The sequence below is a fragment of the Triticum dicoccoides genome, chromosome 1B, assembly GCF_002162155.2.
Source record: "Triticum dicoccoides isolate Atlit2015 ecotype Zavitan chromosome 1B, WEW_v2.0, whole genome shotgun sequence".
Classification (NCBI taxonomy): Eukaryota; Viridiplantae; Streptophyta; class Magnoliopsida; order Poales; family Poaceae; genus Triticum; species Triticum dicoccoides.
In genome coordinates this window covers 555633315-555656988 of record NC_041381.1, presented here as the reverse complement: position 1 = coordinate 555656988, position 23674 = coordinate 555633315, and the positions used below count along the sequence as shown (strand labels likewise).

General features: G+C 45.7%; 1 protein-coding gene across 2 annotated transcripts; it reads right to left on the bottom strand.

Moving 5' to 3' along the window:
* Positions 1-18698: 18698 nt before the first annotated feature.
* LOC119348706 (serotonin N-acetyltransferase 1, chloroplastic-like) lies at positions 18699-22243 on the bottom strand. 2 transcript variants are annotated; one of them, XR_005169085.1, is made up of 8 exons: positions 22004-22243; positions 21839-21924; positions 21089-21152; positions 20016-20202; positions 19822-19921; positions 19583-19683; positions 19389-19498; positions 18699-19092 (listed from the first exon to the last, which is right to left on the bottom strand). XR_005169085.1 is itself a non-coding variant. In XM_037616677.1 (8 exons), exons 1-8 carry the CDS (start codon positions 22039-22041, stop codon positions 19013-19015), a joined length of 750 nt encoding a protein of 249 aa, XP_037472574.1. In that variant the 5' UTR covers positions 22042-22237; the 3' UTR covers positions 18699-19012. The 2 variants fall into 2 exon arrangements, 1 of the variants encoding a protein (XP_037472574.1); XM_037616677.1 differs by having other exon boundaries at positions 19389-19482; positions 22004-22237.
* Between the last annotated feature and the right edge of the window lie 1431 nt (positions 22244-23674).

The window sequence follows — 23674 nt, the reverse complement described above, 5'->3', positions numbered from 1 at the left end:
GGCAGTTGACAAATTCTCCAAATGGGTTGAAGCGAAGCCTGTCAGCAAGTGTGACGCGGCTACGGCGGTTCAATTTCTCAAAAAGATTATCTTCCGCTTTGGTTTTCCACACAGCATCATGACGGATAATGGCACAAACCTTTCTAAAGGTGAGATGGAAGATTTCTGTCAGAGAGAGCACATCTGGCTTGACTTAGCATCCGTGGCGCACCCCCAGACCAATGGTTAAGCGGAGAGAGCTAATCAAGAAATCTTGAAGGGTATCAAACCCCGGCTTATGATTCCTTCAAAGCGGACGCCGGGTTGTTGGGTGGAAGAATTTCCTTCCGTGTTATGGAGCATCAACACCACCCCCAACAGATCGACGGGTTACACACCTTTCTTCATGGTGTACGGGGCAGAGGCGGTCCTCCCAAGTGATATTCGTCATGATTCGCCCTGGGTTGCCAATTATGTTGAAGCGGACAATGAGCAAGCACGCCAAGAGGCGTTGGACCTGTTAGATGAAAAACATGATATGGCTTTGGCTTGTTCGGCGGTTTATCAGCAAGACCTGCGGCGTTATCACAGCCGTCGGGTTAAGACAAGAACCTTTCAAGAAGGCGACTTGGTGCTCCGGCTCATCCAGGATCAGACCGACATGCACAAGTTATCCCCACCTTGGGAAGGACCCTTTGTGGTCAGCAAGAATCTGCACAACGGATCATACTACCTCATTGACGTTCGAGACAACTCACGCAACTTTGAGGAGGAGACCCGGCGGCCGTGGAACATAGCTCTCCTACGGCCTTACTACACTTGAGCCATAGGCTTCTCTTATGTATATATTTCGACAATGTATATATTCTAATCAATAAAATAAACCAGCATCCTTGCTATAAGCAGGGCCTCTGCTGTTTTTTGTCAAATATCCTTTGAGTTATATGGGGGCTTCAGCTGACAAAGCGGAGTACTACCTGTTAAACCGGCTATCATGCCCACAATATAGCTTGGGAGCTTCACACCCAAGGGGCCAAAGAGAGTCTGGATGCTATGCACAGCTCAAACATAGGCACCTAATGAGCACAGCTCATCAAGTTACTTGGGGGCTCTTTGTGTAAAGTAATAAAGAGTTTGAAAGGACCCTTGTAGCTGGGTATCGACCCACGGCTTGGAAGCCTGGTATATTTACCTAAAACCCCTGGTTAACCCGCCTTCATCAAGTACGCCACTCCTATCCAGGTAATCCTGGCATGACCCGCCGAACATTTGACAGTTACTCTCATTGAGACCCTGAACTTGTCAAAGTTAAAACGGTGATTGGTTAGTTGGAGGCCCATCTTAAAAGGATTTGTCAAATGGTTTAACTCAGCGGCCTGGCAGCCCATGAAAAGCCTCGAATTTGGGCCTGGCAGCCCTCGAAAAGCCTCGACTACACGGTTTTATTCGCCTTTGTCACTATTTGTTTTCTTTTGACAAATTCTATGTTGAACCGGTATCTTTTGATCCGGTATGGCTTTTTCAGTCATCATATTAACCCGGTGTTTGTTAACCCGGCTTGGTTTTCAACTACAAGTTGACAGACCTTATTATCAAACCGGAGTTTATTAACCCGGCCTGGCTTTGACTACTTGTCGCCAATTTTGATCATCTGGTGTTCATCGTAACCCGGCATGACTTATTATACGCCATCAGTACATGGTGGAGTTTTACAAATTCAAGATTTGGGTCTTCACCCTTATTATGATCAAAGTTGGTAAACCAACTAAGTGATATCACATCACAGGTATGAGTTATTTTTAATCAGGCTTTATCTTGGGCATTATGACCCGTCCAACGGTAAACCGCCAGGACAAGCTTTCTATATACAGCCTTCAAGATCGCATTATTGAAGCATAATCAAACATTGCATTAATCATGGCGGTTCAACAAAAGTCGTGTATCAGCACAACAAAATCAAAGAGTTTTAACTAGCCTATTACAAGGCGCTTTGAGGCCCAAAATGCTGATTGTTCTTACACAATGAAGTTTGTCAAAGAAACATAAAATGCCGGATTAAGATTCATTGCCAGGACGACGTGAAGTTGAAGGATCTTCAGGCGCCGGTTCAACCGCCTCCTCTCCACCCAGAGGCTGGAAGTCAAGGGTGGTCCAGTCAATCCGGGTTCGAGCCTGAAAGACAGCTTCTTCACTTATCAGATCTGATGGATCAACATCAGGGGCGTAAGTGTGCTTACGGATTGGCGGGATAATGTTTTGCGCTTCTGTTACAGTTGTATCAACCCGCTGATTCCTTTCATCATAAAAAGACCGATGAACCATCAAGTTGGCCTCTACAGCAAGTTGACTTGATAGCGGGCGCATTTCCTTTGTTAGAGCTTTGAGGGCTTCATTGTCAAAGGTTGATCCGTATGCCTGTTCATCTGGAAATCCCTTGGCAATATCAACCAGATCCAAGTCAGATATCCATGCTTTGGCCCGAGTTAGTGCCAGTAAAACGCTAGCCCTGGCAGCAGATCGCTTCACCTCCTCTATCTGAGCCGGTGCCATGGATAATCTCGTTAACGTATCTTTGATCAATGTTGGTGCCAGTATGTTGTATGAAGCTACAGATATGACTCGCTGAGCACCGATATACAGTTGCTCAATCAACGTATAGGCCGCTTTTAGCTTCATCCTCATGTTTGTCCCAAGATGAGTAATGCGATTGCCTGCAGCGGTTTAAGAAATTCAAGTTAAACCGGCGGAGTTGATAGTACTACAGAGCATGTGTTTTTAAAGTACTTACTAAACACGGCAGCCGTCATGGAATCCACTTGATGCTTCAGACCTGCCAGTTCTTCTTCCACCGGTTTAAGGGCTGCTTCAGCATCTTCTGCCCGCTTTAAGTCTCCTAGTTGGTGCATTCAGTCTTGAAACCCTCCTTAAGTTGCTCCATGGCCGATAAGGCACCCTTGAGCTCTTCTTTGGCTTTAGAGGTCTCTTCTTGCTGCAACTTAAGAATTTCTTGAAGCTCGGCGGTTTGGGATTCTTTGGTTTTCATGTTAGCCTGCAAAGTCAGATGATGCAACAGTTAAACATATCAGTAAGTCCCAAGCACATAACAAGTTATACACTTGGCACTTGGGGGCTAATGTGGATTTCTTCTTAAAGTGGGTATTTTTCAAGTCCCAAGGCTCAATCCAGGTATTAAGCTTGGCACTTGGGGGCTAATGTACAATTGATCAGTCATAAGGCAATTAAACAAGGACAGACAGTCCCGGCTTGTCTTCAAAAAGACAAACCGGCCCTTGGGGGCTACTACGTTGAAGTGATCTTTATATCCAAGTCCCGGTTTATCTTACGGAGATAAACCGGCCCTTGGGGGCTACCATGGAGAAAATATACAGAATTAGTTTCAAAGTGTCCATACCTCATAACACTCCTTCATCAGGTTCACCAAACCGGCTTCAAGGTCACGGCTGGTGTACACGCGGTTTAAATAACCGGAATGAAGTTCTTCAGCGCTAAGGTTGACTAAGTTGGATAAATCCATCTTCCCTTTCCCTTTGCCCATAGCTGCGAATTCCTCCTTGGCGGTATGTTTGGCCAGGATAACCGGATTACCAGGACTAGTGTGAGCCGTGCCAGTAATTACAACATCATCATCATCATTTCTTGGTGGACTTGGCGAATTGCTGGTACCTTTAGCTGGACTTGGCGGATTAGCAGCCGGGCTCGGTGGATTGGCAGCCGGGCTTGGAGGGGTAGCATGTGGGCTCGACGGATCAACATGAGTCGCCGGGTCAGCCTCCGGCGGATTAGCTTCAGTGTTCTCGCCTTGTGGGATGGAATCATGCATAACATCGGTATTTCTATCGTCATGCTCAGCAGCCCTCTCCGGTTCAACTTCACCAATGGGGTATTGGTTTTAGCCTTCTTGCTCAGGCGGGCTTTGGCACTATGACATCACATCAAAGATTAGCACGATAAACCGAACTATGAAGGAAAAAACATGAAGAACAATATACTTACCCAGGGACAGTATTAAGGGGAGGCAGCTGCGTGGTTGATGAACCGCCAGATGAATTGGAAGACGCTTGGTAGTTTGGATCAGACGAATTAAGTGGGTATCTGAAGAAACCTTTCAAGGGATAAAGTTTTTCGGGAGAACAAGTAACCTCTGGACGACGTTTCCGGTTTGGCGTATCAGGTAAACCGGAAGAAGTGATATGTTGGCCGCTGTGCCGGGTTGTGCGACGTTCTTCATCTTGTTGTGTCTTCAAAGAAAATTTTGGATCCAGATAAGCAAGAGGGTGAGAGTATTTTACTTTCCGAACTGCACGGCGAAATCTTTGAACCGGCACAAGGTCTGAATCGGAGGAAAGAGAGATTACCTCAACATGGTCTGCATGACTGGCTACTGCATCATCCTGGGAATAGTCATTGTTAATAAGGTGTATGAAAAAGGAACCAAGTGAATCAAGTTCTACCTCTGGATCTGATTCGTCAACATCTTCTGGCGGATCAGAAGACTCTGTGGTTTTCTTCTTGCCCGCTTTCTTGGTGACCTTGCTCTTTGCACGAGGAGCCCTAGCCGGTTTAGTCCGTTTCCAGAAAGAGCTGTTGGCCTGTAAAATTATAACAAAGGGGCTTTAGCACATTGTTAAAGCACAGGCGAATCAATGAGCATTAAGTTAAACTTTACCGCTGGCGGTTTGTTGATGGCGCAAAAAGGTGGCAACCCGATTTGGCTGCAGGCGGAGATCGGTTCATCAAGCATCTTTTTCACAAATTCAGTAACTTCAAGGTCTGTCATTACTATTGTGTGATATCGTTGAGGATCTTTAACGTCTCCGGTGTATTCATGCATCAAACCGGAGCGGCGGCTTAAAGGCAGAATGCCCCAAGAAACCCAGCAGCGGATGAGATCAATTCCAGTCAAACCGTTGGCCATTAGAGCCCGGAGCTTGGCGAGTTGAGGTGCATAAACTTTCCGTTCTTGGGCAGTCAAACGTGGAGGTAACGGGTGAAGGTTGCTAAGCCGGTGAGGGCGATAGCCCGGCAAGGGATTTCCTCCATTAGGGGCAGTATTCCGGCAGTAAAACCAAGTTTGGTTCCAATCTTTAGGATGGCTGTGGTGTTTTGCATGAGGAAAATCAGCTTCTTTTCTCTTCTGGATTGATACCCCACCAAGTTCCGTGTTGGGGCCATCACAGAACTCCGTGCGGCGGTTTAAATGGAAAAAATCCCAGAACAGCTCCATAGATGGTTCCTCTTGAAGATAAACTTCACAGAATACTTGAAAGTTGCATATATTGGACACGGAATTCGGTCCAATATCTTGTGGATGGAGTTGAAAGCTCGCAAGAACATCCCGGAAGAATTTTGATCCGGGCGGGCTGAATCCCCGGTCTAAGTGTTGCATAAATACAATAACCTCTCCATCCTGAGGTTCAGGAGGGCACTCAGAGCGCGGAACTCGCCAAAGCAGGGTCCTTTTTGAGGATAAAGCGCGAGTGGTGACATATCCATTGATTTGTGTCTCGGTGATCTTGGACGGAACCCAATTGCAAGCAGAGAATTGTTTGGTCATCTTGGAAAGACAAATTGTGAAAGAAAAAATGAAAGCCGGTTTACAATTGACGGTTTAAGTATACTACTCAGTGTTAAACCAGGAAATTGCTATTCAAGTTAAGTTGGCGGTTTAAGTGAGGGCTAATGGTGTATGGCGGATTGACTATCAAAGGTTAAACTGCCCTTAGGCAGAAGGGCCAGAGTTGAAAATCAACTAAGTGTTGCAGAAACAGATTTCAGAATATGGCAGAGTAATTTTGGATCTACCGTGGATAACGAAAGAAAATTTTCCTGAACCCTACAATGGCGCTAAAAGGAACAGAGATGATCCAGACGCAGTTTGTTTGGGGCAACAAGAAGCCATGGTATGGTGGACTATCAAAATGAATCTAGCCGCAGATCAAAGCTAGCGGACACATATATAACCTTAGTAAAAGGACTAAAGAGAAGGGCGCAGAAGAACTGAGGAACGGCCACGAACATGGATGAACTCGAAACCCTAATGGAGATCTAGGGTTACAGGAAAGTAAATTTACCAGAGCCACTCAACGATGGAGGAACGCGGCAGGGTTTCTGGTGCGAACAGGGTGATGCAGCGGCCTTGGTCGGTGCAGATTCGAAGGTCGACGGCGGTGGCGGCGCTGAGGTCCTTCGGGTCACGAGGAGGAAGTGTTGGGGAACGTAGCAGAAATTCAAAATTTTCCTACGAGTCACCAAGATCTATCTATGGAGAGACTAGCAACGAGAGAGAGGAGTGCATCTACATACCCTTGTAGATCGCGAAGCGGAAGCGTTACAAGAACGCGGATGAAGGAGTCGTACTCGTAGCAATTCAGATCGTGGTTGATTCCGATCTAAGCACCGAACAACGGTGCCTCCGCGTTCAACACACGTGCAGCCCGATGACGTCTCCCGTGCCTTGATCCAGCAAGGGGAGAGGGAGAGGTTGGGGAAGACTCCGTCCAGCAGCAGCACGACGGCGTGGTGGTGGTGGAGGAGCGTGGCACTCCAGCAGGACTTCGCCAAGCACCGCAAGAGACGAGGAGGGAGAGAGGTAGGGTTGCGCCTTTGAGAGAATAACTCATGTCTTGGGCAGCCCCTAGACCTCAACTATATATAGGGGGAAGGGAGGGGGCTGCGCCCCCTCTAGGGTTCCCACCCCAAGGGGTGCGTCAGTTCCTAGATCCCATCTAGGGTGGCGGCCAAAGGGGGAGAGGGGGAGGCGCACCTGGGGTGGGCCTTAGGACCCATCTGCCCTAGGGTTTGCCCCCCTCTTATCGTGAGGCGCCTTGGGACTTGGTGGGGGGAGCCCCATCCCACCTAGGGGCTGGTCCCTTCCCACTATTGGCCCACGCAAGCCTCTGGGGCTGGTGGCCCCTCCCGGTGGACCCCCGGACCCTTCCGGTGGTCCAGGTACATTACCGGTAGAACCCGAAACTTTTTCGGTGACCAAAACAGGACTTCCCATATATAAATCTTTACCTCCGGACCATTCCGGAACTCCTCGTGACGTCCGCGATCTCATCCGGGACTCCTAACAACATTCGGTAACCACATATATCTATTCCCTATAACCCTAGCTTCATCGAACCTTAAGTGTGTAGACCCTATGGGTTCGGGAACCATGCACACATGACCGAGACAACTTTCCGGCCAATAACCAACAGCGGGATCTTGATACCCATGTTGGCTCACACATGTTCCACTATGATCTCATCGGATGAACCACGATGTCAAGGATTCAATCAATCCCGTATACAATTCCCTTTGTCTAGCGGTATAGTACTTGCCCGAGATTCGATCGTCGGTATCCCGATACCTTGTTCAATCTCGTTACCGGCAAGTCTCTTTACTCGTTCCATAACACATCATCCCGCGATCAACTCCTTGATCACATTGTGCACATTATGATGATGTCCTACCGAGTGGGCCTAGAGATACCTCTTTGTCACACGGAGTGACAAATCCCAGTCTCGATTCGTGCCAACCCAACAAACACTTTCCAAGATACCCGTAGTGCACCTTTATAGCCACCCAGTTACGTTGTGACGTTTGGTACACCCAAAGCATTCCTACGGTATCCGGGAGTTGCACAATCTCATGGTCTAAGGAAAAGATACTTGACATTTAGAAAAGCTTTAGCATACGAACTACACGATCTTGTGCTAGGCTTAGGATTGGGTCTTGTCCATCACATCATTCTCCTAATGATGTGATCCCATTATCAATGACATCCAATGTCCATGGTCAGGAAACCATGACCATCTGTTGATCAACGAGCTAGTCAACTAGAGGCTCACTAGGGACATGTTGTGGTCTATGTATTCACACATGTATTGCGGTTTCCGGTCAATACAATTATAGCATGAATAATAGACAACTATCATGAACAAGGAAATACAATAATAACCATTTTATTATTGCCTCTAGGGCATATTTCCAACAGTCTCCCACTTGCACTAGAGTCAATAATCTAGTTCACATCACTATGTGATTGTAATGAATCGACACCCATGGGGTTTGATCATATCTCGCTTGTGAGAGAGGTTATTAGTCAACGGATCTGAACCTTTCAGATCCGTGTGTGCTTTGCAAATCTCTATGTCATCTCCTAGATGCAGCTACCACGCTCTATTTGGAGCTATTCCAAATAACTGTTCTATTATACGAATTCGGTTTACTACTCAGAGTAATCCGGATTAGTGTCAAAGTTTGCATCAGCGTAACCCTTTACGACGAACTCTTTTACCACCTCCATAATCGAGAAAATTCCTTAGTTCACTAGTTACTAAGGATAAGTTTGACCGTTGTCCTGTGATCCATTCCTTGATCACTCTTGTACCCCTTGACTGACTCATGGCAAGGCACACTTCCGGTGCGGTACACAACATAGCATACTATAGAGCCTACGTCTGAAGCATAGGGGACGACCTTCGTCCTTTCTCTCTCTTCTGCCGTGGTCATGTCTTGAGTCTTACTCAATACTCACACCATATAACACAGCCAAGAACTCCTTCTTTGCTGATCTATTTTGAACTCCTTCAAAATCTTGTCACGGTATGTATTCATTTGAAAGTACTATTAAGCGTTTTGATCTATCCTTATAGATCTTGATGCTCAATGTTCAAGTAGCTTAATCCAGGTTTTCCATTGAAAAACACTTTCAAATAACCCTATATGCTTTCCAAAAATTCTACATCATTTCCGATCAAGAATATGTCAACAACATATACTCATCAGAAATGCTATAGTGCTCCCACTCACTTCTTTGGAAATACAAGTTTCTCATAAACTTTGTATAAACCCAAAATCTTTGATCATCTCATCAAAGCGTATATTCCAACTCCGAGATGCTTACTCCAGTCCTTAGAAGGATTGCTGGAGCTTTGCACACTTGTTAGCATCTTTCAGGAATGACAAAACCTTCTAGTTGTATCACATACAACCTTTCCTCAAGAATATCGTCGAGGAAACAATGTTTTGACATCCTATCTGCAAGATTTCATAAATCAAGCAGTAATTGCTAATATAATTCCAACAGACTCTTAGCATCGCTACGAGTGAGAAAATCTCATCGTAGTCAACTCCTTGAACTTGTTGAAAAACATCTTAACGACAAGTCAAGCTTTCTTAGTGGTGATACTTACCATCATTGTCCATCTTCCTTTTAAAATCCATCTGTACCCAACAGCCTTACGACCATCAAGTAGTTCTTCCAAAGTCTATACTTTGTTTTCATACATGGATCCTCTCTCGGATTTTATGGCCTCGAGCCATTCGTCAGAATCTGGGCCCACCATCGCTTCTCCATATCTCGTAGGTTCATTGTTGTCTAGCAACATGACCTCCAATACAGGATTACCGTACCACTCTGAAGCAGTACCTGTCCTTGTCGTCCTACGAGGTTTGGTAGTGACTTGATCCGAAGTTTCATGATCACTATCATCAACTTCCACTTCAATTGGTGTAGGTGCCACAGGAACAACTTCCTATGCCCTGCTCCACACTGGTTGAAGTGATGGTTCAATAGCCTTATCAAGTCTTCACCATTCTCCCACTCAATTCTTTCGAGAGAAACTTTTCCTCGAGAAAGGACCTGATTCTAGAAACAATTCCTTTTGCTTCCGGATCTAAGATAGGAGGTATACCCAATTGTTTTTGGGTGTACTATGAAGATGCATTTATCCGCTTTGGGTTCGAGCTTATCAGCCTGAAACTTTTTCATATAAGCATCGCAGCCCCAAACTTTCAAGAAACGACAGCTTAGGTTTTCTAAACCATAGTTCATACGGTGTCATGTCAACGGAATTACGTGGTGCCCTATTTAAAGTGAATGCGGTTGTCTCTAATGCCTAACCCATGAACGATAGTGGTAATTCGATAAGAGACATCATGGTATGCACCATATCCAATAGGGTGCAACTATGATGTTCGGACACACCATCACACTATGGTGTTCCAGGCGGTATTAGTTGTGAAACAATTTCCACAAGGTCCTAATTGTGTACCAAACTCGTAACTCAGATATTCATCTCTATGATCATATCATAGACATTTTATCCTCTTGTCACGATGATCTTCAACTTCACTCTGAAATTACTTGAACCTTTCAATAATTCAGACTTGTGTTTCATCAAGTAAATATACTCAGCATCTACTCAAGTCATCTGTGAAGTAAGAACATAACAATATCCACTGCGTGCCTCGGCACTCATTGGACTGCACACATCAAAATGTGTTACTTCCAACAAGTTGCTTTCTTGTTCTATCTTACTGAAAACGAGGCTTTTCAGTCATCTTGCCCATGTGGTATGATTTGCATGTCTCAAGTGATTCAAAAACAAGTGAGTCCAAACGATCCATCTGCATGGAGTTTCTTCATGCGTACATACTAATAGACATGGTTCGCACGTCTCAAACTTTTCAAAAATGAGTGAGTCCAAAAGATCCATCAACATGGAGCTTCTTCATGCATTTTATACCAACATGACTCAAATGGCAGTGCCACAAGTAGGTGGTACTATCATTACTATCTTATATCTTTTGGCATGAACATGTGTATCACTACGATCGAGATTCAATAAACCATTCATTTTAGGTGCAAGACCATTGAAGGTATTATTCAAATAAACAGAGTAATCATTATTCTCCTTAAATGAATAACCGTATTGCAATAGACATAATCCAATCATGTCTATGCTCAATGCAAACACCAAATAACAATTATTTAGGTTTAACACCAATCTCGATGGTAGAGGGAGTATGCGATGCTTGATCACATCAAGCTTGGAAACAGTTCCAACACATATCGTCATCTCACCTTTAGCTAGTCTCCGTTTATTCCGTAGCCTTTTATTTCGAGTTACTAACACTTAGCAACCGAACCGTTATCTTAATACCCTGGTGCTACTAGGAGTACTAGTAAAGTACACATTTAATTCAATGTAGATCCAATATACTTCTGTTAACCTTGCCAGCCTTCTCATCTACCAAATATCTAGGGTAGTTCTGCTTCAGTGACCGTTCCCCTCATTACAGAAGCACTTAGTCTCGGGTTTGGGTTCAACCTTGGGTTTCTTCACTAGAGCAACAACTGATTTCCCATTTCATGAAGTATCCCTTCTTTCCCCTGCCCTTCTTGAAACTAGTGGTTTTACTAACCATCAACAATTGATGCTCCTTCTTGATTTCTACTTTCGCGGTGTCAAACATCGCGAATATTTCAAGGATCATCATATCTATCCCCGATATGTTATAGTTCATCATGAAGCTCTAGTAGCTTGGTGGCAATGACTTTTGGAGAAACATCACTATCTCATCTGGAAGATTAATTCCCACTCGATTCAAGTGATTGTATTACTCAGACAATCTGAGCACATGCTCAACGATTGAGATCTTCTCCCTTAGTTGTAGGCTAAGAAACTCGTCGGAGGTCTTATACCTCTTGACGTGGGCACGAGCCTGAAATCCCAATTTCAGCCCTCGAAACATCTCATATGTTCCGCGACATTTCGAAATCGTCTTCGGTGCCTCAATTCTAAACCGTTTAACATTACTGAACTATCACGTAGTTATCAAAACGTGTATGTCAGATGTTCGCAACATTCATAGACGACGTTCGAGGTTCAGCACACCGAGCGGTGCATTAAGGACATAAGCCTTCTACGCAGCAATGAGGACAATCCTCAGTTTACGGACCCAGTCTGCATAATTTCTACTATCAACTTTCAACTATATTTTCTCTAGGAACATATCTAAACAGTAGAACTAAAGCACGAGCTACGGCATAATTTGCAAAAACCTTTTGACTATGTTCAGGATAATTAAGTTCATCTAATGAACTCCCACTCAGATAGACATCCCTCTAGTCATCTTAAGTGATACATGATCCGAGTCAACTAGGCCGTGTCCGATCATCACGTGAGACGGACTAGTCATCATCGGTGAACATCTTCATGTTGATCATATCCACTATATGACTCATGTTCGACCATTCGGTCTCTTGTGTTCCGAGGCCATGTATGTACATGATAGGCTTGTCAAGTCAACCTAAGTGTTTCGCGTGTGTAAATCTGGCTTACACCCGTTGTATGTGAACGTTAGAATCTATCACACCTGATCATCACGTGGTGCTTCGAAACAACGAACTTTCGCAACGGTGCACAGTTAGGGGGAACACTTTCTTGAAATTATTATGAGGGATCATCTTATTTACTACCATCGTTCTAAGCAAATAAGATGCAAAAACATGATAAACATCACATGCAATCAAAAAGTGACATGATATGGCCAATATCGTTTTGCTCCTTCTGATCTCCATCTTCGGGGCTCCATGATCATCATCGTCACCGGCATGACACCATGATCTCCATCATCATGATCTCCATCATCGTGTCTCCATGAATTTGTCTCGCCAACTATTACTTCTACTACTATGGCTAACAGTTTAGCAATGAAGTAAAGTAATTACATGGCGTTATTCAGTGACACGCAGGTCATACAATAAATAAAGACAACTCCTACGGCTCCTGCCGGTTGTCATACTCTTCGACATGCAAGTCATGATTCTTATTACAAGAACGTGATCAATCTCATACATCACATATCATTCATCACATTCTTTTTGGCCATATCACATCACATAGCATACCCTGCAAAAACAAGTTAGACGTCCTCTAATTGTTGTTTGCATGTTTTACGTGACTGCTATGGGTTTCTAGCAAGAACGTTTCTTACCTACGCAAAAGCCACAACATGATATGCCAATTGCTATTTACCCTTCATAAAGGACCCTTTTCATCTAATCCGATCCGAGTAAAGTGGGAGAGACTGGCACCCGCTAGCCACCTTATGCAACAAGTGCATGTCAGTCGGTGGAACCTGTCTCACGTAAGTGTACGTGTAAGGTCGGTCCGGGCCGCTTCATCCCACGATGTCGCCAAATCAAGATAAGACTAGTAACGGCAAGTAAATTGACAAAATCGACACCCACAACAACTTGTGTTCTACTCGTGCATAGAGTCTACGCATAGACCTAGCTCATGATGCCATTGTTGGGGAACATAGCAGAAATTCAAAATTTTCCTACGAGTCACCAAGATCTATCTATGGAGAGACTAGCAACGAGAGAGAGGAGTGCATCTACATACCCTTGTAGATCGCGAAGCGGAAGCGTTACAAGAACGCGGATGAAGGAGTCGTACTCGTAGCGATTCAGATCGCGGTTGATTCCGATCTAAGCACCGAACAACGGTGCCTCCGCGTTCAACACACGTGCAGCCCGATGACGTCTCCCGTGCCTTGATCCAGCAAGGGGAAAGGGAGAGGTTGGGGAAGACTCCGTCCAGCAGCAGCACGACGGCGTGGTGGTGGAGGAGCATGGCACTCAAGCAGGGCTTCGCCAAGCACCGCAAGAGACAAGGAGGGAGAGAGGTAGGGCTGCGCCTTTGAGAGAATAACTCATGTCTTGGGCAGCCCCTAGACCTCAACTATATATAGGGGGAAGGGAGGGGGCTGCGCCCCCTCTAGGGTTCCCACCCTAAGGGGTGCGGCAGCCCCTAGATCCCATCTAGGGTGGCGGCCAAAGGGGGGGAGGGGGAGGCGCACTTGGAGTGGGCCTTAGGGCCCATCTGCCCTAGGGTTTGCCCCCTCTTCTCTTGAGGCGCCTTGGGCCTTGGTGGGGGCGCCCCAGCCCACCTAGGGGCTGGTCCCTTCCCACTATTGGCCCACACAAGCCTCTGGGGCTGGTGGCCCCTCCCGGTGGACCCCCGGACCCTTCCGGTGGTCCCGGTACATTACCGGTAGAACCCGAAACTTTTCCGGTGACCAAAACAGGACTTCCCATATATAAATCTTTGCCTCCGGACCATTCGGAACTCCTCGTGACGTCCGGGATCTCTTCCGGGACTCCGAACAACATTCGGTAACCACATATATCTATTCCCTATAACCCTAGCGTCATCGAACCTTAAGTGTGTAGACCCTGCGGGTTCGGGAACCATGCAGACATGACCGAGACAACTTTCCTGCCAATAACCAACAGCGGGATCTGGATATCCATGTTGGCTCCCACATGTTCCACGATGATCTCATAGGATGAACCACAATGTCAAGGATTCAATCAATCCCGTATACAATTCCCTTTGTCTAGCGGTATAGTACTTGCCCGAGATTTGATCGTCGGTATCTCGATACCTTGTTCAATCTCGTTACCGGAAAGTCTCTTTACTCGTTCCATAACACATCATCCCGCGATCAACTCTTTGATCACATTGTGCAGATTATGATGATGTCCTACCGAGTGGGCCCAGAGATACCTCTCCGTCACACGGAGTGACAAATCCCAGTCTCGATTCGTGCCAACCCAACAGACACTTTCGGAGATACCCGTAGTGCACCTTTATAGCCACCAATTATGTTGTGACGTTTGGTACACCCAAAGCATTCCTACGGTATCCGGGAGTTGCACAATCTCATGGTCTAAGGAAAAGATACTTGACATTTAGAAAAGCTTTAGCATACGAACTACACGATCTTGTGTTAGGCTTAGGATTGGGTCTTGTCCATCACATCATTCTCCTAATGATGTGATCCTGTTATCAATGACATCCAATGTCCATGGTCAGGAAACCATGACCATCTGTTGATCAACGAGCTAGTCAACTAGAGGCTCACTTGGGACATGTTGTGGTCTATGTATTCACACATGTATTGCGGTTTCCGGTCAATACAATTATAGCATGAATAATAGACAATTATCATGAACAAGGAAATACAATAATAACCATTTTATTATTGCCTCTAGGGCATATTTCCAACAGGAAGATGAGAAGAAAGGGGAGAAAAATGAAAAGGCCCGTCGGGCTTATTTATAATAAGGCAGAAGATAAGTGACAGGCGCGAGAATCGAGGAGTCCAAAGCGGCAAGGGGCGCAGCTATCGCCTCGATTTCCGGGATGACATTTAATGAAGGGAATCTTTTTATTCGTTTTTTACAGAGATGACGTCATGATGATCCGTTGCTGTGCCCAGAGGATGACGTCACGGCGGTTTAACAAGGTTTATAAAGGAAAGACATCATGGTGGTTTAAGAGAAATTAAGGAAGATGTTCACAGGATTTTTCTAAGTACTGAAGATTGACATGAACAGGTTCAAATCAATCTGGGCCTAATGTTGGGGATATAACTACTAAGTGTAAACCGCCCAGGGGGGGCCGGTTCATGCTCAACTATACTGAAGCCCACAAAGACTCAGGCGATGGCGCTTTACTATGAAGCTTAGAGGCCCGGAGCCCGAAGGAGGATTAGGGCCCATAGTGGTAAACCGCCATGGTCATGTAACTTGTATTGTAAGATAAGGAAAGGAGAGACCGAGCCGAACACTTGTATGAGTCGGCCTCGGGACTCTGTAAACCGACCGGGCGTCAACCCGTGTATATAACGGGACGACCCGGCGGCGGTTCAGGGACAACAAACAACAACTCGAGAGCCAGGCATAGCTTGTTTAGCTCCCTGGTTAGCGAGACCCCAACAATCTCATCACAACTAGACGTAGGCCTTTACCTTCATCGAAGGGGCCGAACTAGTATAAAAACCCTCGTGTCCTTTGTCCGGTTTAACCCCTTTAAGCTAACCCGTCGCGATGGCTCCATGACTAAGTCCTTCTATGAGGACATCTGACGTGATATTTCCACGACACCTACTAGTTCGGTGCTCTCCTCAATCAGGACGCCTGCCGGGTATGAGGCCGCCACAACCACTTGCCACCAACCATCTTCAGAGTTGTACTGTTGCATGTACCGTGTCAGGTCTCTCTGCCATCGACGCCACCACGACGCCCGACAGCGTCGTCCTCCTGCGCGAGTCCATCCTCCCACAGCGAACTCCGAATCTGCACTACGCCACGCCGTCAAGATCCGTCGCCATCAGTGTGTAGGATGAAGCACCGCTCCACCAAAAAATCCTTCCTCTGGTCCCTCGATCATGTGTGTACCTCCAAGAATGACGCCCCCAAGGGAGGAACGACACCAGAGCGCCGCCGTCATCCGATCATCCGATCTGGGGTTTCCCCCGAGGTAGCAGAGAGTGGCCTTGAACTTCTCCACAGCGATGCCTTCAAGAAGGGAACGACGCAGATAGCGCCGCCACCGCCGACCTTAGCAAGAGCCGAAGGCAAGTTTTCACCCGGATCAGTTCGAAGGGATCCAACTCTCGTGCCCGGGCCGCCGTCACCACCAACACCACCAGGCAGACCCTGGAGTACCGGCCTATCAGCGAGCCGCTGGCACCACCGCATCCAGATCGCCGGCCACGCCGGGCCGCCGCTATCCCCCGCGCCATCCGGGTCAGTGACGGAGCCGCCGACCGCGCACAAGGACCGCCCGCCTGCACTCGCCGGAACGCCGCCGAGATCCCAGCGCCCGCCACCACTTGCCGAAGCCAACCGCCCGAGCACTGGCTCCACCGTGGAGCCATCAGATCGGAAAGGAAGACGTGCGCCGACCACCCCCGCGTATCCCACCCATCAAGACATATGATTAAGAAATATCAATTGTGTGCGTTATGACGACATATCGCACACGCAACATTATAACTTACTGTGTGCCCCTTATCACACAGTTTGCGTCTCAAAATTGTGTCTGATGGATTCGCCCACATGTTTCATTTTCTGGAACACGAGTCTATATTTCTACCGTTTGTGATGTGTGCATCGCACACAGTTCGGTCTAAGGGTGTGCGATAGATGTGTTTTTTTGGCCCCATTTAGCAGTAGTGATGCATTCCGTGTGCCTACGGGGCACCCCGATTTGTACAAAGATTAATTAGCATATATCGACCTTTTGAGCAAAAAGAATGACGGCGGCCTTAGATTTCGTGGAGCAACAACTAGAGGTGGATCGACAGAGAGGCATGCAAGCATGCTAGCTGAGGGCCATCAAAGTCAAAGTGGTCTCCATCATTAGTGGAGCGTAGATCGGACGACAGTGGTGAAAGTGAAGCGGCTCAGCTTGATTGTGCTAGTAGATATGTATATATAGTTACCGTTGCTCTGGTCAAAATGTGTGGCTACTGGCTAGTGCATGCATGTTGCCGTGTGCTTTTGGGATATTTACCCCCAGCTTGATCTAATCCAATTTGACAGTCCAGAGTGATCCAGCTAGAGAAGGGTTTTTCACCTTTATCAGTGACGCGTGATACATGACTAAGTTTGGAAAAAAGGATAAAAAACAACACGGGCTGATCTTCTTCTCTTCTTCCTTTTGTCCCTTTGTTAAGTCCACGAGACTTGAAAGCTACTCAAGTTGGTACAAAGTGATTCCGATAGCCTCATTAAGCTAAGCAGCTTTTGAATATGTGGACCTTCTGCTACTTGATAGCAGCTTTTCTTAATCAAGTTGGGAACCACCGCATCATTGCATCCAATAACATATGACATGAGTTTTGAGAGGGTAATATCTGCGTAACCATAACAGAGCCCATCTGACTATATAATACAATATCCAGATAAAATTAGTCTACATTTCTTGGCCTCGGGGATCAGCAGAGAATGAGAGTAGAACGGCCACATCGATGCCGTAAACAAATCTATACGTAGCCTGTGATGGTGAGTGGCGAATATAGATGTTGGCTATACTATATGTAACCGCGCACCGAGAAAGCAAGATCAAGGTTCAAGTGGAAGCATGCTTATGCATGGGCTTTAGACAACGGTGGCAGCGTTCCCACTGGTAACGCGGCTACGCACTGACGCTGCCATGACGCGCACGCACCTCCCTGAACGAGACTATCATCGGTGGGTCCATCACCTTGTGCGAGATTCTAATTGTGGCCAGACTTCCCGGCCCCCAGACGACGGACCTGCAAACCGCCAAGAAACATCATATCCTCGATCACTTCATCAGCTCGCGGGTTTGGCGCTGGGAATCGGACAGAAAAACCGTCTGATTGATCAGTCGTTGCGAGTCACTGGTAAGAGCGTGTGATGACAATTTCTCGCCAAAAAAAAGCGTGTGATAATAATAATAACCTCTTCTGGATGGTCGGGGTTTGTTAGGCTTCCCTATCACGATTCACGCGCCCGGTCGATCTTGCATTCCAGCTGCGTGATATGATATCACTGTCGTGGAGGGCGCGCACTGCGTGTGTAGCCCGCACGCCATGGCAGGATTCACTAGCAAGACAACGTACGTACTTGACTGGCGGCAGTGCATAGAAAAACAAGCTCCCGTCCCATTTATTCGGATCGGTTGGAGGTTGAAACGTACAGCCAACCACGGATCATATCGGTTGGAGTACTCTTCGTGTGCAATGGAGGATCGGTGCAGGATGAGCGAAACGGATAGCCACAAGATGTGGTCAAGAACGCACGCGCGCTGACCGCGTGCGAGGAGCGGCAGCGGCTTGTCGTTGACGGCACAGGTTGGCTGCCGGTGACACCAGCTGCATTGAGTGGCTTGTCGGCCAGCTAGATGAAAAGCTTCCACGGCACGACCCAGCTCTCCAGCTTCAGTGGATGATGATGGCCGACATGAGACGAGACGATCCCATATGCATACTAGTAGAGAACATTACAGACGCTGCTCGGAAAATCTCACGCGTTAGCGACAAGAACAGTCGACAGACCGACTGATTACTGGACCGACCGAGTGAACGGCGACGCGATGTGGACCTGGACATGTTGATTGGAAGAACAATTTCTCGACTTCCACAGTCGTATAATAATGTTCGGTGTGTCTGTCTCCTTCGCAGTACTAAAACAGGGATACTTTACTTTCCTAGCAGTTACATACAGACCAACAGGACTTGGGACTGGGAGAGAGCCGGTCGCACCAGATATTGCAAATGGCCATCGGCCACTCGAGTCACTGTTATACACAGCTCAGCTCCTGGAAATATTCTTCTGCACTGGAGCAGACTGTGCCGGTCGTCGGGCGTCGGTCTTGCGGAAATGAGGCGGGTGCCCGGGCTGCCACCGGAGCTAAACTCTGGGGTACCAGAACATGCCCTTGATGCCCTGGGGGTCAGCTTCGAACCCCATGTTCTTGTAGAAGTCCACCACTGCAAATTAATCAGAAGGAATCAAGGACCACGAACAATGATTCGTTAGCAGCCTGATGAAACAGTATATACTACTGTGCCGCATTATCTGCATCCGGCTATGAACAGAACATCCACTTTCCTCGCTACGTCGCCCCGAAGCAAAATGGTATTGATGCGCTGCAGAATGTGTGTATACCCAGGAATACAGTTCTAGTATCTAGCAATTCTACTTGGATTAAACAGGACCTGCAAATCTTTTGTATGCTTTTGACAGAAGAAGTTCCTGTGTGTTGTGTGGGGATCGGATTCTGTACCTTTACTGTCTGCAAAGAGTGTGATGTTGCTGATGTCCCTCTGGAGCAGAGTACGGATCACTTTCTCCATGAGTGTTTTACCAAGACCTTGACCCTGGAATGATCAAGTTCTAAGCCACTACAAATGAATCTTTGATACAACAACTAGAAAAGGAGGACTCAGACACAAAGCAGAAAAGTCTTCACTAATTCACCTGATAGGAAGGATCGACAAGGACGTCCCAAATTGTAGCATTGAACACATGGTCTGAAGTTGCTCGTGCCATACCGATTAGTTGCTTCCTCTCTTCTCCCTCTGTCAAACAACTTCTATACTAAGATGTTCGTCAGCTAGAAAAATGAATTTCTGCAAATAATCTTTAGATTAGGAAACTGGTTTAACTTATTAGCACGGATCACACAAGATCCGGTAACAATTAAACAATGCAAGTACCTGTTTCCGAAGACCTAGTTATTGAATGTAGTGTGGCGACCAAGTAGCTGTTTCTTAAGGATGCCGCTATTTTTGTCAGAGGTCTGCGTGGCCATCCTACCTATGAGGTGAACATTACAAAACTAAATATTTGTTGTAGGATAAATCACTAACACTGCAGGACAAAACATCAAAGTGCTTTGAAGAAAGATCACCTTGTCACATAAGGCCTGGAGATCATATACATCAATATCACCAGCTGAAGAAAATAAGATCTGTTCTGTGCTACCATCAGCGAGTGTCCTTTCTAGGAGCACTAATTCCTCAGGCACAATTTCTTCTTCTTCAAGTGGTGTGGATGGTGGCTCTACTGTCTCTGTACTATTGCTAGTTTTTAAAAACCTATGAAGCAAAAGCATTGGGTTTTTCCCCCATAAGGTACAAATTTCAGAAGCATGATATGCAACTGTTGGATAATACTCTAAAGGTATGTAACATGCAAGAAAGATTGTGAGTTTCAGGCTCGGTGTTCAGTATAATATTTTGAGACTCCCCTGTTAAGTGTATAATAAAAAGAAAATATCAAACTACTTGTTCGGCGAGTGGCTTCTTGGCAGCAGTCAGAGTTTCTTTCCTCGACACTTTATTCGGGGTTCTATCATGCTTCTGTCAAGCCTGGGTGGAATCCCGTGCTCACTTCGTTGGGGCAGTCACACTGGATCTTGCATACTCAACAGGGGCATAGGGTCTCTGTGGTGCAGCGAGCACGTTTTCAGCAGAGTTGCAGTATGGTGTGCTCTTCTGGCCGTGCTCAGATGTCCATTGGTTTGTGGGTGTTCGGGTGTTGCGTTTGCCGTGATGTGTATGGGCTCTGGGCCTAGTATGCTAGGCTGGTTGAGTCCATTCTATCGGTTTTCGGCTGGTTTTTCTACTTAATGGAGAGGTGGAGCTCCTGCTTCTTGCTCTGAAGAAATGAAGACCTGAATTTTAGCAGGATCATTTTCCTGCCAACATGATTGGGTCCCACTACACCATTGTTTGTTCTCATGATTAACATGTGCATTCCTAGATGTTACTATTACTTTCTCCTCCCATTCTTTTATCCCAGCCGAGATAATGTGGGACACCCACACGTGTTTAATGGTTTAACCTTTTTCATCAAGGTGGGAAGCTCTGGAAATGGTGTATTTGTTTGTTTTTACAGTAGTACATAGATGTTATAGTATGTAGATATTTTTTGAAGATAAACATAACACAAATTTTTTAAAGGGTACATAATGTACTTTACCCAGATTTGAGAGAGTCCCATAGACCGGCTTTCAAGGACCAAGCTGTTGCAGACCGTCTGTTCGCTGCAATCAAAACATCATTAGATCATTAGTGCTTGTCAAGTACTTATTAGTTCAGCAAATAAACATTTATGCTTCATGAACAGGTCAATAAGGGTGACAGAACACATGACGAACAATGGCCTAACAGCAACTAGAAGATGACAAAATAACAAAGGCCTGCAAGTTCATTGGACATTAAAACATTTTAAGAGACAGTGCAATCAGTGGCCCCCTAGCAAGTAGGATGATAATTTTTGAGCGCTAATCTACGGTGCCACTTTACCCACAAAATGTGCAAATAGCGTAGCTGGCATTTGGGGATGGGTACAGCAACGTGCGACATAGATCGATGGCGTCTTCCAAACATTAACAAGAATTTATTTTTTTAAGGAAAGCATTAACAAGAAAGAGGAAAGTGAAGTATCGGCAATATAGCATTGTTAGAAGCTATTTGTGGTGCCGTTTCCACATTCAGTTTGTCTAATCCACATTAACCACCACACCAGTTCGATATGAGTTATGGGCCAACAAAGAAAGGGCCATTCCTGATCTATCTCAGCATATTGCCGGCTTGACCCAGGTCCTTGTTAGCCTAACATTGGACTCATCTTTACACTTAAGTTTGCTTAGAGTGAATCGAGCCCCACGATCCTGCCTGAGAGTGCCCGCTGCAATGTAACTATGTGGAAGGGAAACAGTGTATGTACCTTGGTTCCGGCTATGGAAGAACCTCGGCGCCGGCACCGTGCCCCGCGCCTCCGAACGGCATGCCGTCGGGATGCAGACGCCGCATCTGCGAAGAAAAGGAGGAAAATCAGCAAGAAACAGGTAGAGAGGGGAGCTTGATTTGATTTGAGGTTGGGGCTACTTACATGGAGGACGGAGGAGTGACGGCGAAGGCGGCCACCATCTTCGCGGCCTGCTGATTCCGGCGGCAGCTCGCGCGCTTCCGGGGAACAGGGGCGGGGTGGTGGGGAGAGGGGAAGGGGGCTCACGCGCGCGGTATGCGGCTGCGTCGCTCGCGGCCAGTCGTCGCGTCGGGGCGGTGGATAAGGTCAGGTCAGGTCAGGCCAGGCGAGAGTGGGGGAGAACGGCAGCGAAGAGCGCCGCTTTCCGAGCCGTGTTTTGCCGAGCAAGTCCAGCGGCTGGCTGGTGTGAGCCCATTTGAGGTTTTTTTTTTAGTATGTTCTGTTTTTTTCACGGCACAAAAAAACAAAAAATGTTAAGTTGTAAAAAGTTGCGACAAGTATTATGGAACGAAGGGAGTAAAAAAAATCTTGCAAATTCCCCAAAGTACACTAACAAAAAGGTCTGCGATTTTGAAAAAAAAAGTGATCGTGAATTAAAAAAAAATTTCATATTTTTCCCCAAAGTTCACGAAATCACGAAAATGTTTGTAAGATTCAGAAAAACTTCAAAAAAAATTCATGGATAAAAAATATGTTCGTGAACTTTGAAAAAGCCTATGAATTCAAAAACAAACAACTTTTGAAAATGTGAACAGATTTTTGGAAAATATGAATAATTATTAAAATTTAACATTCTCTTGGAACTATGACAACTATTGAAATTTCAAACATATTTTTAAATGCAGTCATTTTTGAAATTTCAAGAATTTTACTAAAAGCGCGAACAAAAAATTGGAAAACATGAGCGCTTTTCAAATTTTCGAACAATTTTTTCAAATTTGTGAACTTTTGAAAAAAAAGAAAATGAGAAGCAAAAAATAATAAATAATATTCCCTTTAATCCATCCATATTAACTGTCACTAATTTAGTACAACTCTGTACTAAATAAGAGACAATTAGTAACGGTCAAAGGGAGTATAAAACTGAAAAACCCAAAATAGAAAATAAAACCCAACCCGAAAGCTTCCAAAACCGGCAGGGAAGCTTTTGAAACCTTCCCAAAATAGGCTGGCTTGCTAGCCCGTGCAGCGTGATTAATGGGACAGACCGCTATGAGCGTGCGTAGGTAATCATATGCTTTGCTAGCGATACACAACATTTGTGCACACACAAACGTGTTTCTGGTATGACGCTTGGGAGCTCCTATTCCCTAATCCGTGCAGGGGTAGCGGGCAAACGCGCACCCCCCCACCAAACCCCACGCGCGGGCGGGAGAGACCCTATTTTCCCTTTCGTTTCTATAAATGTTTAGAATTTGAAAAAATGTTCGTGAATTCAGAAATATTCGTAAAACTAAAAATAAATCTTGGATTACAAAAAATGTTTAATTTGAAAAAATGTTTTTTATGGAGTTTACAAAAATTGTAAGATTTCCAAAAATGTTTACAATTTGATAAAATTTCAAATTTCAAAAAATATTCATCGATTTGAAAATTTTCCCTCGATGTAAAAAATCTTCATGAATTTAAAAATGTAAATGTATCTCCAAAAATGTTTCAAATTCTAAAAAACATGAATTTGAAATTTGTTCATGAATTTAGGACAATTCTTGAATATAAAAATGCTCTCAACAATTAAAACACAGGTCGGGATTTAAAAAAATGTAGCTGAATTTGATTTTTCATGAGTTTCAG